Raw genomic sequence first — 18800 nt, forward strand, 5'->3', positions numbered from 1 at the left:
ATTATATCTTGTAATTATTACTACTTATAACTTCACAGTTTTTTTTTTTAAGGAAGGGGAGAATCCATAATACTCAAGTACAAGTATGGGGACTTTTACCACGGAGGGAGTGGTGCTTCCAGATATGTTGCTTTTTCTGATTCAAGGTCCTTCCTAGAAATAAAACTGCTGCATCTTTTGGATGCCCGACCCCTGCTATTCATGGGTTGTGACCTCCCTCACACCTGTTGCTCCTTTACCAGGATTACAATGAAAACCTTGCCCTCTAGATAACAAAGCTAATTTGCCAATTGCACTTCACTCCAAAGAATGCGTCATCCTGAAGGTGGATGCTCATTTTGACACATTCCCAAGGAGCCCAACGGATGGGCTGGTTGCTCCCGAAACATGTAGGTGACTATACAAGGATGATTCTTGAAAGAAGTGCACCACGAAAATCAGAGTTAGAGATGGCACATGGCTACCAGCAGCCTGTAGGTCAAAGGGCCCTATGGAGGAAATTAATAATCCAGCAAGCCTTGTCCACTGAAGTGCTATTAAAATGTTCTGCCTTCTTTCTAGTAGCTCTTCATTGAAAGGTAAAGTATGGCTATTAATTGAGCTTCTAAAACACCACCACGAAGGTAACAGACTGTCAGACTAAAACCTCAACTTGGACATATCTGGGAAACATTTGAATTTTATAATTTTTCTTTCACCTTCTATGAAAGTTATACTTGAGTGATTCAGGAAACAAAAACAGAAAAAGCATATCCAACAAAAGAGTGAAACGGACTGAAATACTAAAGAAGGGTCACTTTATCATTTTATATCATCGAGTTTGAAAGGTATATAATCTGAGAAATAGGCCTGTCCAGTATTCTGTTACTGGGGAGGTTTTTTTCCTGTTTGTTCCTTTTGCATACACAGTACAATATGATCCAAATTAATGCTTCTTTTAAAAAGAAGGCAATTTCCTTACTAACAAGTCCTATGCAACTCCCAAAATCACATATAACTTATCATGGCAAATACCTTTAGTGTTATGTAAGAAATGCACAAGGAAATAAGAACAAAGTTTCAATGTTTAGGTACTCTATATTTCATTATGGACTAAAATTTCTAATTTCAGATTTAACTAGTCATAGACACAAAAAATATATAACAAACACATATGTCTATATGGAATATGACTTAAATATTAATTGCCCAGAAATACTACAAGTGAACAAAGGCTCAGAGTCTTTGACCACAGTGTTTTCTCTTCTTAAACTCACTGCCCTAATATATTTTAAATCCCACCTACTCTTAGTGACCCAGCTCAATCACTACCACCTCCATGTGGCTTCCAATTCCCACCTCACTAACCCCCCATCATGTAAGAGCTATAACCTTCCTCCATTTGTTTTTTCTTTTAATGTACTTTGAGTACAGCACTCTAGACTTTTACGGTAGAGTTACTTGTGGATGTGAATTATCTTCCAGGGCATGACAGGCTCTGTGACAGCAAAGAGGCATGCTTCTTATCTGTCAAGCATTTATGTCTGCTTACTTGAGACTGTACACAGCAGGGGCTCAGTGCCTGGTTCCTATAAGGTATTTATTTGAAAACATAACATCCACGATGTATTTCTGGAGGTTAGTATCAATTTAGTCCTAATGTACATCTTCAGCTATTTAAACTAAAAATAATGTTAATACTAAGTTTGAGACCCTAAGATTGTAATGTGTCTTAATTCAAGGTAGAATAAAACCAGTCAGCATGCTTTTAATATTAGGAATATTTTACCATATTACTGCTTTGCAAATTGTCACTCCATGTATTTTTAGGGAGAACAAGCATAGTCCATCCAACTACTCAGATAAAGTGTCTTACTGTGCATAGCTTTTATTTTGTTTCAGAAAGGATATGGGCCACTTACTGTGTGTGGAATCACCTGAAGGGATTCATTGAACGCAATGATACTCATGACAGAAAATTACACACATCAGCCAATAATTCAAGAAAGGAAAAGGAAGAATCTTTAAGAAGGGTAGAGCATGTTTATGTTTGTGAGGTGTAACTAGGTTTATCAAAACTAAAGCAAGTTAGCTTGATGCCTGCTGGGCTCTGGTTGCACATATGGCATTGCACAGTGATGGCCTTGGCGTGTCTGCCCTCCCTTCTAAGTGATGATTTTCCAGAAGGTAGGAGCCACTTCTTGGTCATTTTTGTAGACTAAGGGCACAGCATAGTAAACCAAACCAAACCCACTGCTGTCAAGTCGATTCTGACTCACAGCGAACCTACAGGACAGAGTAGAACTACCCCATAGGGTTTCTGAGAGAGTAAATCTTTATGGAAGCAGATTGCCACATCTTTCTCCTGCAGAGCCGCTGGCGCTTTTGAACCAACAATTTTTGGTTAGCAGCTGAGCACTTTACTATGCATGACTAGGGCTCCAGTCACAGCATAGTAGATACCCAATATATCTGAGACAACCAAAACATTCTTCTGTGCATTTCTATGGATCAGAATTTTGGAAAAGTTGATTTCAGTAAGGTCCATCCTGCGTCAATAGGATGCCTATGTTAATGGTGTACATGTTTAGCCCTTCCAGCCTGAAGGGAATTGAGCCCACTTTTGGGTACTGTCTTCAGAAAAAAAGCACAAAGAAATAAGTAGAGAAATATAGGCTGCTCCTTACAATGAGTGAAGCTATAAATGCTCCTCAACCAATAATAAATTGTTATAATTGTAATGGCAATTCTATTTTCTCCCACTATACAAGGTTTTACTATGGTAATAAAAGCAAAACCACTGCTTCCCCCTCCCCGTTTTCAGCCAACGAAAAGTATGTGCATATTTTTCTGGAAGCACACTACAGAGACCCAGCATATTAAAATGTAAACATATTTATTGTTAATATATATGCGGTTTATTATTTCTAGGTAACCCTTTGAGACATAAATCGCAAGTTCCCACTATAATTTATTTTTGATCCTCTTGTAAAGTAAGGGTAGGAATCTTGCAATACATTTACTTAATAAGCTGAAAGGTTAAACCGCTAACACTTCCCTCAATTCAGATTACGAATTTATGCTGGACACTCTATAATGATGAATTGTGGTAGTCTTTAGATAATGTTCAAGCACTGGGTGAGAAAGACTTATCAATCGATGGATGAGGAAGAAATGTGACTTCTCCTCAAATACACCGGTAGTTTCACAAACCTCCTTTACTGAGAATTTTTCCACTATCTGCTCAAATATAAAAGAGCTGCTGACATGCAAGCCAGTCAAAATACTGATAAAGCATGCAAGAGGAGTGAGAGGAAGATGTTCCAACATTACAAAATTAGCATATTAAATTCATATAATAAAAAGGAGGTATAAAGATTTGATATCAATTGCATGTTGGAAGAAAAGGAATTGTCTTGTCACTCAGCTATACTCTTGACTACTAAGTTGTAAATTCAGGATAATTACTTTTACAATGGCTTTTACCAAAAAAAAAAAACAAAAAAAACCAACAGATCCAATCAAATTAAAACAAGCCACATGGTATACGTGGTATGCTTTGTAAAAAATAAAAAGTATTATGTAAAATTGATTGTTATTATATCAAAATATTTTAATTCTGTAGAAGTAGAATCCTCACACAAAAGACCAACAGGAAATCTTTTTCTTACTCCACCGATCTGTTAAAGATCTGTTACGAGAATTGAACATATATGTGAAATATGGGGTTGGCATGGTTCATGATTTGTACTCATGTGCTAAACACACCAACCCTAATCTGAAGAAAACTGAGTTTCTAATTTTGAGAGGATTCTCTTGATCATCTTTGGCACTTGTGCAAGGAAAATAAATTTTACACACCACACTGAATCCCGTGGGTGAATTAAGTCTTGCCAGCGGAAGCAGAACAAGTTACCTTCCTTCTATTTGGTTTGTCTTTAGCTCAAGTAAATGTGTAAGGTCAACTCCCATTTGTGTAAAATGTTGAAGTATACATCAGAGCTAAGGACCCATGGCAGCATCCAATTTCACAAACTTTACCACTAGCAGACAAGAAAGTACGCGTTCCTGTAACAATTGCTCATTAAGCAATATTTGAAAGCTTACTAATCAGACACTGTCATTCAAATTTGTTTCTTGCAGGGGAGGGCACATTCTACTTTAATTAACTTAGCTTTTGGAACTCTTAGAAAACACTGCTTTCAACTAAAGCCCTGAGAGAACCTCTTTTAACTCAAAGGAGCAAGTTTGTTTATTAGACTGAGCACCGAAGCCCCCAAAACGTGTATAAAGACCTACTCGCCACACTGTTCTTTCCCTTCAACTTTGTTTATTGATGTACTGAACATGAAAAAGTACAAAGAATCCAAACACAAAAGAAAACATGTACAGCCTCTTAAATACTCAACAGAATATATTTTCTATTCCAACAGATGTGAATTAAGTCATACTGTACAACTTCAAATAAATACCAGCCTTACATTTTATTAAGTGCTCTGATAAACACTGTAAAGTGAAGCACAATTTGCATGCCCTCTCATCAATGCCTTGGTTTGCTACAGTAGTATAGGAAAGAAGCATGTAGCTGCTGTTTTCCCATGAGGGAAACCTTAGTTTTATTTATTTATTTTTTTAAGTATATACATGTATTTTCTTTTTTAGTTTTTTTTTTCTTTTTTTTTTTTTTAACGCAGAAGGTTAACTGACAATCTAAATGCACCTAAGGATATGAGAAAGTGCTAAGCCAATTGATTTCTGAGTAGCATTGAGTGGGTCAGCATGAAAACTCGCTTATTCACTTTAGCACGCGCCTCACAGTATATGTACTGTACTATACTGAAAAATTTTATAACTACAATTTTAAATAATAAAAAATAAAACTCAAAGCAACCGCAAAGATAATGTACAACTATGTTATGCATAGCACACTGCCTGTTCTAAGGGGAAGCATGTGAGCATCTCAGTTTATACAAAAAGCAGGACGTAACTATAGAGTTCTCAGTGCATCCTGATGAAGGCTGTTTTGCCTTCAGCTTTTTTGAAAATTTATTATAAGCTAGATGCTAATCAGAAAATATTTTGTATTTTTTAAAATTTCTTTCATACATGGTAAAGACTTATTTTATTATTTCCCCAAATAGTGGTTTAAGCATCATACAAAGTTAAATTTCAATAGCATACAGATATTTATGATTTTTGTATGAAAAATGTAAGGAAATTTGTTCAAAACCTATGGTTATACTCATTTTTTTTTAACCACAAACATATTTATAAACGAAAATGTAGCATCACCATAAACAGCTGAAGCTAGACTATCTACAGACAGAATTAGCAACAAATCTGATGCACTGTAAATTCAAGTCCTCAGGACAACAAAAGTGATTAAGCAAGACTTCAAGTAACAATGATAATGCCATTTACAAAGGAAAAAACGGATACAAAAACATTCAAAACCTGAACATCACTTGGCATGTAAGGGAAAAAAAAATCAAATTAGCTGAAAGGTTCATAAACACAAGGTCTTATTTACATTACACAAAGCTCAGGTGTTAGCCTTGAACGTAACTTTCAAAATACCTTCAAATATATCCAACTCAGATCACTTTTGCCGATTTGCTGCAGTACAAATCATGTGCAACGTCTTTTTTTTTTTCCTTAAGACAAAACAATTCTTCAAACAATACTGCAAGTACATCACTAAACACCATGAGCTCTATCTGAAGGGATTTCTTTACGAAGAACAGATTTTTCCCCCATCTCGTGGTAATTTAAATTTCTTGCTTGCTCTTATATATTCTTTTGTAAATTTTTTTTTATTTGTTTCAAAATCACAAATCAATGTGAGCCACCTATCACATAATAACCAGGATGATCAGATGCTCCACTGGTGATTACAAAAATGAAACCAGCAGTGTTTCTCCCATTGATTCTACTCCTTTCATACAAAGATCTCAAAAGTATTTTCTACATCATAAATCTTTCTAAATTTTCCAACCACTGCAAATTTCCTGGTAAATTTTAAAAGCTCACTAGGTGTCATATGAAGAGATTTCTCAAAGTATTCAAGTCAAAATATTTGTTCCAGGACCAGTAAAAAGTTTCTCCAAATTTTCTTTTTTATAAAAATAGATGCTTTTTTTAAACCCACATCAAAGAGGCTCTTATCTCTTTGGCAAGGTACTGCTTTACGAAAAGTTCTCCAGTATTCTTACAATAAGCGTTTATAATGTAGCCCCCCCCTTCCCCAACCCAAATCATAATTACAAAATAAATACTGTTATGAACTTTATAAATAAAAATGTAAACTTCAAAATACTTTTCTTAAACAGACATAACAGCAATGCTTTAAATGTAAACCAAACACAAAGCTAATCAGAAAAAGAAAGGAAAAAAAGGGGGGAAAAAAAAGACAACCAACTGAAGAATTACAACACAAAGCTTCAATATTTACTCACAGGTTCAAGGCAGTTATGTTAAAAAAGAAAAAAGAAAGAAAGAAAGAAAGAAATGTCTTCCCTTAGCTGAAACACTTTAAAAGGTCCACCTTCTTCAAAGAAGGCAATAGAATGCAATGTGACAGGTAAAAACCCTGTACCTCTTGTCCATATTCAAACATAAAAGATATTTAAGAAGTTTTAATTCAAATACTAGCAATAAAAAATCTCACATATTTCTTAGGATGCTAAGTAGTCATTTTATCCCCATCTCAACACTGACTTACAAAGACATTTACTAATGTATAAAGTTTCTCTTAACTTGCCTTTGTTGTATAGTTTTCATATATAAATGGACTGAGGACAAGAGCTCATTAGGCTTTGTGCGTTTTGTTTGTTTTAAAGGAGACCTGGAGTACTCTGTCTCCCAGACGGTATCCATTGAGGCTAGCTATCGCCATGGCAGCCTCATCATAGTTTGTCATAGTCACAAATCCAAAACCTTTGCATTTATTGGTGTTAAAGTCACGGATGACCTTCACGTTGGTGACAGCTCCAAAAGGCCCAAACATTTGCCACAGGATACTCTCATCTGCGTCAGGAGCCAGGTTGTACACAAAAATACACCACCCTGTTCCTGGGTGCCCAGGGATATTAATTCCAGCCAAACTGGTCATTCCATCAATGGTCATTGGAGAAAACCTACTAAACGAAATAGGAAACACACACACAGAATAAAAACAGAGGTTGGTTATAGCAACGGACTTCTTTCTTTTCCCTTTTCTATCCCATGAGTTTCAGCAATTTTCTTCCCCCAACAGATATAATACAACTATTTGATGTTTAACCAAGGTCTGTGTGTGGCTTGCAGTGACATGCTATACTATCAAGATATTAACAGGTTATGAAATGGCTAATATTGCTGTATTGAATAATATTATTCATAATAGCAAAGAAATATATTTAGAACTGGCTTCATGAATTAAGCAGGACTGGGGGAAAAAAAAACCAACACATATGTAAACATGCTACAACGTCGCAATGCAATATGAAACAAATAATGAGTTTTTAAAAGACCAGGTGGCATCCAGTGGTATAAAAATGTTCCTTGAGTCAACCATGCTTCAAAAAGAAGCTTTTCATTAGGTTATACATGCAAAAGAAAACCCAACACAAACTTATGAGGGGTGTTACATATCACCCCCCAAAATGAAAATCAAAGAAACTAATCAATTGTGGGAAGGGATAATGATTATCATGAACCTCTATCATTACCTCTTTACTCCATAAGCCATATTGAGCAGATTGTCCAACCTGCAAAACATACATTTAGCAAACTTCAGTTTTTAAGTTTTTCCCCTTGATGTTCAAGAAAGTTGGGCTCATTACTGCCATCTTCCAAGGGGATATTTGTACATTAAGTGTATGTGAAGTCTCAAAACACAGTGGGTCTTTCCACATTCCTGAGAGAATGGGTACCCACTGCCATGGGATGCTAGCACTTCCAAGAGATGCGGTTTATTTCTACCAAGGGTCAGTTTCCTCTGCACGAATAATTTGGGGGTCCTCTGAAGAGACCATTAAGAGAGGGAATGTGGAGGCTTCCCCATCACATCTCTGGAATAAACATTTGAGTTCTCACCATTTGCCACGCAAGTTCTAAGTGCTTTCACAGCCACCCTATAGGACAGAGTAGAACTTCCCCACAGGGTTTCCAAGGAACAGCTGTTGGATTCAAACTGCTGACTTTTTGGTTAGCAGCTGAGCTCTTAACCACTGCGCCACCAGGGCTCCACTTTACATGTATTTACTTTTAATTTTCAAAACTCTACTGGTGTCTGAGGATACTAAGGCACACAGAGATTAAGTGGCTTGCCCAAGATCACATGGTTAGGAAATGGTAGGGTTGAGATTCAAACTCTGCAGTCTACAGAGCTCATAAATTTCCTTTAACCTCCCAACTCTGAAGGACTTCAGCTCTTAGAATCAACGAGATATAATTACAGGTAGAAAGAACCTTATAGATAACCTCTCCTCAGCTTCCCATTGCACAACTGTGCTCAGTAAAGGTCCAGAGAAGGTAAGAAGAAAGACACACTCCTCTAGTGAGCAACAAAGCCAGGAATTCTGATCCAACCCTGATGCTGCTCGAAACGATGCCACAGGAAGTATAGCCTTACTAAGGTGTAAGAAGCCAGCTAGAAAACAAACAAGGCCACGTGAGCCTCTCTTAAAATTTTTAAAGAAAGTGGTTGGGGGTGGGTGGGTACTCACCCTTTTCCTATTTCAAAAATTGTATTTATTTTACATATTTGATTCTTCTTGCTTTATCAGTTTCAAAGAGAACATCCTTATGTCCCATATTTCTACAGCGCTTACCTACTAATTACACCTATTTAGAGGAGGTAGGCGTCACTTAATCTGCAGCCCATATAACCACCTTCAACTGCCACAATGCCCAACACACTCCAAATAAGACCCCAAATCAGTAAGGCACAATTATTTCTTTAACATCTGTGAAAAGTACATTTGAAAAAAGATTTGAAACTTTATTGTCTGACCTGGGGCATCAAGTCAGGCTATAGCAAACATGAAAAAGCAACTCCCTTTAGTTTTATGAAAGTCAAAAACACACATCTCCCTGGTCTTCCGAAATTGGAAAAAGAAAGCTGTCTCCACACATCCCTGCCTCTAACCTCCACTGGGCATTTTGTTGCGTTTTGTAACAAATGAAAAGAATGAGCTGATGTAGTGCAAAGCATAAGGAAACTGAACAAATCACAACAAAGGGTCCTTGTCTGTTGGTGTCTGTCTTGCTCCGCCACCCTCTTAAGAGCAGAGACATGTTTCATTCTTCACTGTACCACCATGCCTGGAGGACAGGCCTGGGTCACGGCAGCTATATAATACATATCTGTTGGCTGAATAAAGGCAATTAAGTTACCATAAAGCATATAGCAAATTATCCTCACCCTCTCCATCTAGAATGAAAACCAGCAGCAGGAGAAGAGTTAGGTCGGCCCGTGAGCACTTGCAGAGCACAGCACATGTGTGAAAGATAAACGTATGTGGGAGGGCTTTGTTTTCTGCAGAGGTCATGAGTAGAGTCAAAGATGCTAAGCCTTTAAACTCAAGAACGAAGATCACAAACGTGAATTTCCATGCATCTTTATTTCTGGTATCACCATCCATAAAATATAAGCTGATGTATAAAAATTACCTAGAATTGCTAGGATGATCAATGCAGAATGCATTTGGCATGTACTGCCTATAGAAAAGAATACCATTTGGGTAGGAACTGTCACACTTTGCCACTTCCAGTTTAGGACAGCAACCAACAAGTTCAGAGACAGAATCTCCTGAACAAGTTTTTAGGTTTTTAAAGACCTGTCCCAGAAGTGAATCACGTGTCTTGAGGGAGAGACATCTTCATTCCCTACCCTCCATCCCAGGAACCTTCAGGCAGCAAGCTTTTATACTAGGACCTCTGAAGACTCTCCTAATGGACTTCATTCAAATGTGCCTTACTGATGAAGGCCTATATGATACCATGTTCCTCAGTGATTTCTTCACTCATCTCTCGTCTGGAGAAAAATTAGACCTTCGGAATTTAAGCCAAGTTATCTACTCTTCTCTCTCTCTCCCCTGCTCCATCACCAGGGAGAACAGGGAGGAGAGCCAGATCTAGCAGATAAAGGCACTTGGGCCTAAAAGTTTTCCATACTCTCAGTGCCACATATCCATGTTTTCCATGGGAGCTGGGAGAAGGCAGTGGGTGTTCTACATGGACACCATGTGCCTGCAAGTCTAGTCACTTCACAAACTGCAATCTAGGCAGTTACAAAAGAAAATGGTGCAACCCTTCAAATACAAAGACCACTATTACTCTTCAGAATTATATATCTCTGCTAGGTCTGTCTATAGCTCAAGAACAGCCATCTTTTCCATACGGGCATTTAAAAATGGAAGTCTATTTTAAAATAAAGAACAAGCTAGCAGTCTCCAGAGTCACCCAGGAGTGTGCATAATGATGTACTAGTGTGTGGGAAATAAATACTAAAGCATCCATTAAACATGTTTTAATATTTAAAAAGGAGTCCTGGTGGCACAGCGGTTAAGCACTCAGCTGCTAACAAAAGGTCAGCAATTTGAACTCACCAGCCGCTCGGTGGTAGAAAGATGCAGCTGTCTGCTTCTGTAAAGATTAGATCCTTGGAAACCCTATGCGGCAGTTTCTACTCTGTCTTATACGGTTGTTACAAGCCGGAACTGATTCAATAGCAGGTTTTTGTTTTGTTTTTTTAAATCTTTAAAAGGGAATATTCTTTACTCCTAATAACATACACTGCCCCCAGTACCCTCACTCAGTTCCCATGCATCACATTCTTTCCTGAGGTAAGACTGAGAATTCTTCAAAGGGGAGAAGTGGACATTGGTACCCTCATCCATTCTTAGCCTGGACAAGACATAGTTTACAAATTATAGGCTAAGTGGATGTGAAGGATTAGTTTGGATAACTTAGCTCTTTTTTCTTTTCAATTGTGGTTTAAATATGCATGTAACAAAACCGTATAATCCAGTTGTAATAAAAAATAACTCTCATTTAAATATCACGTAGCTTAAAATCATTCCTGAAAAAAAAATCAGGATGAAGTTGAGATAAGTAAGTGAAGCCAATATAAATTTTTAAAAAAGGGTTGGGGGAGAATTAATAATTTCTCCTACTACTAATGCAAACTACATTATGAGGTTAAACACACAATAATCTGATAAGTCTCATGTATGGTCAGACACGAAACTCAAAATTATGAAAATCACTTTATAAATCATGCTTTGAAGGTATATCATGTATTAAGATAGAAGGTAAATAAAATATAAAGCCAGTCAGCATAAAAATTAGAATACATTTTATGTATTATTTATTTCAGTTTCATCCTATTTTTATTTTCTAAGTGTGATTAAGATTTATGAATTAAATGAAGATAAAATTAAAAGTCCATGTGCATGTAATTTATACACACACACACACATATATATATATAGTCGTTAGGTGTCACTGAGTTGGTTCCAACTCATAGGGATACTATATACAACAGAATGAAACACTGCTCAGTCCTGAGCATTCCTCACCATCTTAACTATGTTTGAGCTCAATGTTGCAGCTACTGTTGTCAATCGATCTCACTGAGCATCTTCCTCTTTTTCACTGACCCTCCAACTTTACCAAGCATGATGTCCTTCTCCAGGGACTGGTCCCTCTTGATACCATGTACAAAGTATGTGACATAAAATATCGACATCCTTACTTCTAAAGAGCATTCTGGTAGATAGGTTTGTTCGCTCTTCTGGCAGTCCATGGTATATTCAATATTTCTCGCCAACATCATACTTCAAAGGCATCAATTCTTCTTTGGTCTTCCTTATTTACTGTCCAGCTTTCACATGCACATGTTGTTGTTGTTGTTAAGTGCTTTCAAATCAGTTCCGACTCATAGCAACCCTATGTACAACAAAATGAAACACTGCCCGTTCCTGCTCCATCCTCATAATCGTGCTTGAGCCCACTGTTGCAGCCACTGTATCAATCCATCTTGTTGAGGGTTTTCCTCTTTTTTGCTGGCCCTCCATCTTACCAAGCATGATGTCGTTCTCCAGGGACTGATCCCTCCTGATAACATGTCCAAAGTACGTGAGATGTAGTTGCACCATCCTTGCTTCTAAAGAGCATTCTGGTTGCACTTCCTCCAAGACAGATTTGTTTTGGCAGTCCATGGTATATTCAATATTCTTCGCCAACACCACAATTCAAAGGCATCAATTCTTCTTCCATCTTCCTTATTCATCATCCAGTTGTCGCATGCATATGAAGCAAATGAAAACACCTTGGCTTGGGTCAGGTGCAACTTAGACTTCAAGGTGACATCTTTGCTTTTCAACACTATAAAGAGTTCTTTTGCAACAGATTTGCCCAATGTAATGCATCTTCTGATTTCCTGACTGCTGCTTCCATGGGATCCAAGTAAAATGAAATCCTTGACAACGTCAATCTTTTCTCCATTTATCATGATGTTGCTTATTAGTCCAGTTGTGAGAATTTTTGTTTTCTTAATGTTGAGGTGTAATCCTTACTGAAGGCTGTGGTCTTTGATCTTCATCAGTAAGTACTTTAAGCCCTTCACTTTCAGCAAGCAAGGTTGTGTCATCTGAATATTGCAGGTTATTAATGAGTCTTTCTCCAATCCTGATGCCCTGTTCTTCTTCAGACAGTCCAGGTTCTTGGCTTATTTGTTCAGTATGCAGACTAAGTATGGTGAAAGGATATAACCCTGACACACACCTTTCCTGACTTTAAACCACCCAGTATCCCCTTGTTCTGTTTGAACGACTGCCTCTTGATCTATGTACAGGTTCCTCATGAGCACAATTAAATGCTCTGGAATTCCCATTCTTTACAATGTTATCCATAATTCGTTATGATCCACACAGTCAAATGCCTTTGCATAGTCAATAAAACACAGGCAAACATCTTTCTAGTACTCTCTGCTTTCAGCCAGGATCCATCTGACATTAGCAATGATATCCCCGGTTCCACATCCTCTTCTGAATCTGGCTTGAATTTCTGGCAGTTCCCTGTCGATATACTGCTGCAGCCACTTTTGAAAGCTGTTCAGCAAAATTTTACTTATGTGTGATATTAAAGATATTGTTTGATAATTTCCGCATTTGGTTGGATTACCTTTTTTGGGAAGAGGCATAAATATGGATCTCTTCCACTCGGTTGGCCAGGTAGCTGTCTTCCAAATTTCTTTGCATAGACAAGCGAGCACTTCCAGTGCTGCATCCATTTGTTGAAACATCTCAATTTGTATTCTGCAAATTCTTGGAGCCTTGTTTTTCGCCAATGCCTTCAGTGCAGCTTGGACTTCCTCCTTCAGAACCATTGGTTCCTGATCATATGCTACCTCCTAAAATGGCTGAACGACCACTAATTCTTTTCGATACAGTGACTCGGTGTATTCCTTCCATCTTCTTTTAATGCCTCCTGCGTCGTTTAATATTTTCCCCATAGAATCCTTCAACACTGCAACTCCAGGCCTAAACTTCTTCAGTTCAGCTCGAGAAATGCTGAGCATGTTCTTCTCTTCTGGTTTTCTATCTCCAAGTCTTTGTACATGTCATTGTAATACTTTACTTTGTCTTCTTGAGCTACCCTTTGAAATCTTCTAGTCAGCTCTTTTACTTCATTCATTTCTTCCTTTCACTTTAGCTACTTGACATTCAAAAGCAAGTTTCAGAGTCTCTTCTGACATCCATTTTGGTCTTTTCTGTCTTTTTAATGACTCCTTGCTTTCTTCCTGTACGATGTCCTTGATGTCATTCCACAACTCATCTGGTCTTTGGTCATTAGTGTTCAATGCAGCAAATCTATTCTTAAGATGGTCTCTAATTCAGGTGGGCTATACTCAAGGCAGTATTTTGGCTCTCGTGGACTTGTTGTAATTTTCTTCAGTTTCAACTTGAACTTGCATATTAGCAATTGATGGTCTGTCTGTTCCAGTTGGTCCCTCGCCTGCTTCTGACTGATGATATGCAGCCTTTCCATAGTCTCTTTCCACAGATGTAGTTGATTTGATTCCTGTGTATTCCATCTGCCAACGATCACGTGTATAGTCGACGTTTACGTTGGTGAAAAAAGTTATTTGCAATGAAGAAGTCATTAGTCTTGCAAAATTCTATCATGCAATCTCCAACATAGTTTCTATCACCAAGGGCATACTTTGCAACTACCAATCTTATTCTTTGTCTCCAACTTTTGCATTCCAATCACCAGTAATTATCAATGCATCCTGATTACATATTTGATCAATTTCAGACTGCAAAAGTTGGTAAAAATCTTCAATTTCTTCTTCTTTGGCTTTAGTGGTTGGTGCATAAATTTGAATAACAGTTGTATTAACTGGTCTTCCTTGTAGGCGTATGGATGTTATCCTATCACTGACAGCACTGTACTTCAGGATAGATCTTGAAATATTCTTTTTGATGATGAATACAACATCATTCTTGTTCAATTTGTCATTTCTGGCATAGTAGACCCTATGAATGTCTGATTAAAAATGGCCAATAGCAGTCCACTTCAGCTCACTAATGTCTGGGATATCTATGTTTATGCATTCCATTTCATTTTTGACTTCCAATTTTCCTAGATTCATACTTCATACATTCCACATTCTGATTATTAATGGATGTTTATAGCCGTTTCTTTTCATTTGAGTCGTGCCACAGCAGCAAATGAAGGTCCTGAAAGCTTGATTCCATCCATGTCATTAAGGTCGACTCTGCTTTAAGAAAGAAGCTCTTCCTCAGTTGTATTTTGAGAGTCTTCCAAAATACAGGCCTCATCTTCTGGCACTGTATCAGACAATGTTTTGCTGCTATTCATGAGATTTTCACTGGCTAATTCTTTTCAGAAGTAGATCGCTGGGCTCTTCTTCGTAGTCTGTCTTACTCTGGAAGCTCAGCTGAAACCTATCTGCCATGGGTGACTCTCCTGGTATGTGAATACTGGTGGCATGGCTTCCAGCATCACAGTGACATGCAAGCCCCCACAGTACGACAAACTGACAGACACATGAGTGGCATGCACATGAGACAACCGAAAATACCATGGCTTGGGACAGGTGCACCTTAGTCCTCAAAAGTGATACTTTGGCTTTTTTGCACTTTAAAGAGATTCTTTGAAGCAGATTTTCCCAGTGCAATACGTTTGTGTTTTTTTGACTGCTGCTTCCATGGGAGTTGACTGTGGATCCATGTAAAATGAAATCCTTGACAATTCAGTATTTTCTCCATTTATCATGATGCTACTTATCAGTCTCATTGTGAGGATTTGCGTTTTTGTTACTTTGACGTACAATCCATACTGAAGGCTGTAGTCTCTGATCTTCATCGCTAAGTGCTTCAAGTCTTCTTCACTTTCAGCAAGCAAGGGTGTGTCATCTGCATATCGCAGGTTATTAATGAGTATTCCTCCAATACTGATGCCCTGTTCTTCTTCATATAGTCCAGCTTCTCGGATTTTATGTTCAGTATACAGACTGAATAATTATGGTGAGAGGATACAACCCTGACGCATATCCTTCCTAACTTTAAACCACACAGTACCCCCTTCTTCTGTTCAAATGACTGTGTCTTTGTCTATGTACAGGATCCTCATGAGCACAATAAAGTGTTCTGGAACTCCCATTCTCTGAAATGTTATCCATAATTCATTGTGATCCATTCAGTTAAATGCTTTTGCATAGTCACTAAAACACAGCTAAACATCTTTCTGTTATTCTCTGCTTTCGGACAATATCCACCTGACATCAGCAATGATATCTCTTGTTCCATGTCCTCTTCTGAATCCAGCCAGCCTGAATTTCTGGAGGTCCCTGTTGAAGTACTGCTGCAACTGTATTTGAATTACCTCCAGCAAAATTTTACTTCTGTGTGATATTAACGATATTACCCGATAATTTCCATATTCTATTGGATAACCCTTCTTAGAAATGGGCACAAATATGGATCTCTTTGAGTCACTGGCCAGGTAGCTGTCTTCTAAATTTCTTAGCATGGACAAGTGAGCACTTCCAGTTTAGCATCCATCTGTTTCAACATCTCAATTGGTATTCCGTCAATTCCAGAAGCTCTGTTTTTCGCCAATGCCTTCAGCGCAGCTTGGCCTTCCCCCTTCAATACCACCAGTTCTTGATCATATCCTACCTCCTGAAATGACTGAACATCAATCAGTTCTTTCTGGTGCGGTGACTTGTATATTCCTTCCTTCTTCCTTTGATGCTCCCTGCATCATTCAAAATATTCCCCACAGAATCCTTCAATACTGCAACTCAAGGCTTAAATTTTTTCTTCCGGTCTTTCAGCTTGAGAAATCTCGGGGGTGTTCTTCCCTTGTGGTTTTCAGACTCCAGGTATTGCACATGTCATTATAATACTTTACTTTGTCTTTTTGAGCTGCCCTTTGAAATTTTCTGTTCAGCTCTTTTACTTCATCACTTCTTCCATTTGCTTTAGCTACTCTACATTCAGGAACAAGTTTCAGAGTTTCTTCTGACATTCATTTTTGTCTTTTCTTTCTTTCCTGTCTTTTTTAATGCTCTTTTGTTTTCTTCATGTATGATGTCCTTGATATCATTCCACAGTTCATCTGATTTTTGGTCATTGGTGTACAAGGTAACAAATCTGTTCTTGTGATGGTCTCTAAATTCAGACAGGATATACTCAAGGTCGTACTTTGGCTCTCCTGGGCTTGTTTTAATTTTCTTCAGTTTCTACTTGAACTTGCATAGGTCAACTGATGGTTTGCTTCACAGTCAGCCCCTGGGCTTGTTCTGACTGATGATATTGAGTTTCTCCCATCTTCTCTTTCTACAGATTGTCGATTTGATTCCTGTGTATGCTATCCGGCGAGGTCCATGTGTATAGTCGTCACTTATGTTGTTGAAAAAAGATATTTGCAACGAATAAGTCGTTGGTCTTGCAAAATTCTATTATATGAAATCAGGTGTCGTTTCTATCACCAAGGCAGTATTTTCCAACCATCTATCCTTGTTTCCAAATTTCACATTTTGATCACCAGTAATCATCAGTGCATTTTGATGGTATGCTTGATGAATTTCAGACTGCAGAAACTGATGAAAATTTTTAATTTTTTCCCCTTTGGTATTAGATTGTGATGCATAAATTTGAATAATAGTCGTATTAACTGGTCTTCCTTGTAGATGTATGAAAATTGTTCTATCACTGACAGGGTTGTACTTCAGGACAGATCTTGAAATGTTCTTTTTGACAATGAATGCAATGCCATTCCTCTTCAATGGGTCATTCCCTACATAGTAGACTATATGCTTGTCCATTTCAAAATGGCCAATACCAATAAATTTCAGCTCACCAATGCCTAAGATATTGATCTTTGTGCATTCAACGTCATTTCTGATGACTTCCAATTTTCCTACATTCATACTGCCTACATTCCACGTTCTGATTATTAGTGAACATTTGCAGCTGTTTCTTCTCATTTTGAGTCATGCCACATCAGCAAATGAAGGTCCTGAAAGCTTTACCCCAACCATGTCACTAAGGTGTACTCTACTTTGAGGTGGAGGCTCTTCCCTAGTTGCATTTTGAGTGCCATCCAACCTGAGGGGCTCATCTTCCAGCACTATATCAGGCAATGTTTCGCTGCTATTCATAAACTTTTCGCTAGCCAATTTTTTCAGAAGTAGACTGCCAGATCCTTTTTCCTAGTGTGTCTTAGTCTGGAAGTGCCACTGAAACATGGGTTACCATGCTGGTATTTGAAATACCAGTGGTATAGCATCCAGCATCACAGCAACACGTAAGCCACCACAGTACAACAGACTAACAGATGAGTAGTGGTATACAGACATATATATACATACACACACACACACACACACACACACACGTTATTGCTGTCAAGCTGATTCTGATTCATAGTGAGGCTATGTACAATAGAATGAAAAACTGTTAAGTTACATGCCATCCTCACATTGTTGCTCTGTTTGGGCCTATTGTTGCAGCTACTGTGTGAATTCATGTGGTTGACTGTCCTCCTCTTTTTCATTGACCCTCTACTTTACCAAGCATGATCTGCTTTTCCAGGGACTGGTCCCTCCTGATAACATGTCCAAAGTATGCAATATGAAGTCTTGCCATCTGCCCTACTAAGGAGCATTCTGGTTGTACTTTTTCCAAGATAGAATTTGTTCATTCTTTTGGCAGTCCTTGGTATATTCAATATTCTTCACTAACACCATAATTCAAAAAGCATCAATGCTTCCTGGGTCTTCCTTATTCATTGTCCAGCTCTTGCATGCATATGAGGCGACTGAAAATACCATGGCTTGGAATAGGCACACCTTAGTCTTCAAAGTGACATCTTTTCCTTTTAACACTTTACAGTGGTCTTTTGCATATCTACCCAATGAAATATGTTCTTGGATTTCTTGACTGCTGCTTCCATGGGTGTTGATTGTGGATACACGTAAAATGAAGTCTTTGAGAACTTCAATATTTTTTCCATTTATCACGATGTTGCTTACTAGTCTAGTGAAAATTTCTATGTTGAGGTGTAATCTATACTGAATGCTGTAGTCTTTGATCTTCATCAGTAAGTGCTTCAAGTCCTCTTCACTTTCAGTAAGCAAGGTTGTGTCATCTGCATATTGCAGGGTTGTTAATGAATCTTCCTCCAATCCTGATGTCGCATTCTTCTTCATATAGTCCAGCTCCTCGGATTATTTGCTCAGCATACAGACTGAATAAGTATGGTGAAAGGATACAACCCTGACGCACACCTTCTCTGAT

General features: G+C 38.0%; 1 protein-coding gene across 29 annotated transcripts in view; it reads right to left on the bottom strand.

Moving 5' to 3' along the window:
- Positions 1-4292: 4292 nt before the first annotated feature.
- ELAVL2 (ELAV like RNA binding protein 2) overlaps positions 4293-18800 on the bottom strand; it is a 202504-nt gene continuing 187996 nt past the window's right edge. For 13 of the 29 annotated variants that reach the window (XM_023728658.1, XM_023728654.1, XM_023728648.1 and 10 more), the window contains 2 exons: positions 7689-7727; positions 4293-7115 (listed from right to left, as the gene is read on the bottom strand). In XM_023728658.1, coding sequence (XP_023584426.1) covers positions 6788-7115; positions 7689-7727 — 367 coding nt within the window. In that variant the 3' untranslated portion in view covers positions 4293-6787. Of the gene's footprint in view, positions 7185-7688; positions 7728-18800 lie in introns of all 29 variants that reach the window. The other 16 variants (XM_023728652.1, XM_023728663.1, XM_023728662.1 and 13 more) reach the window with 4 other exon arrangements.

This window comes from Trichechus manatus, unplaced genomic scaffold (genome assembly GCF_000243295.1).
Source record: "Trichechus manatus latirostris isolate Lorelei unplaced genomic scaffold, TriManLat1.0 scaffold00025, whole genome shotgun sequence".
Taxonomy (NCBI): Eukaryota; Metazoa; Chordata; class Mammalia; order Sirenia; family Trichechidae; genus Trichechus; species Trichechus manatus.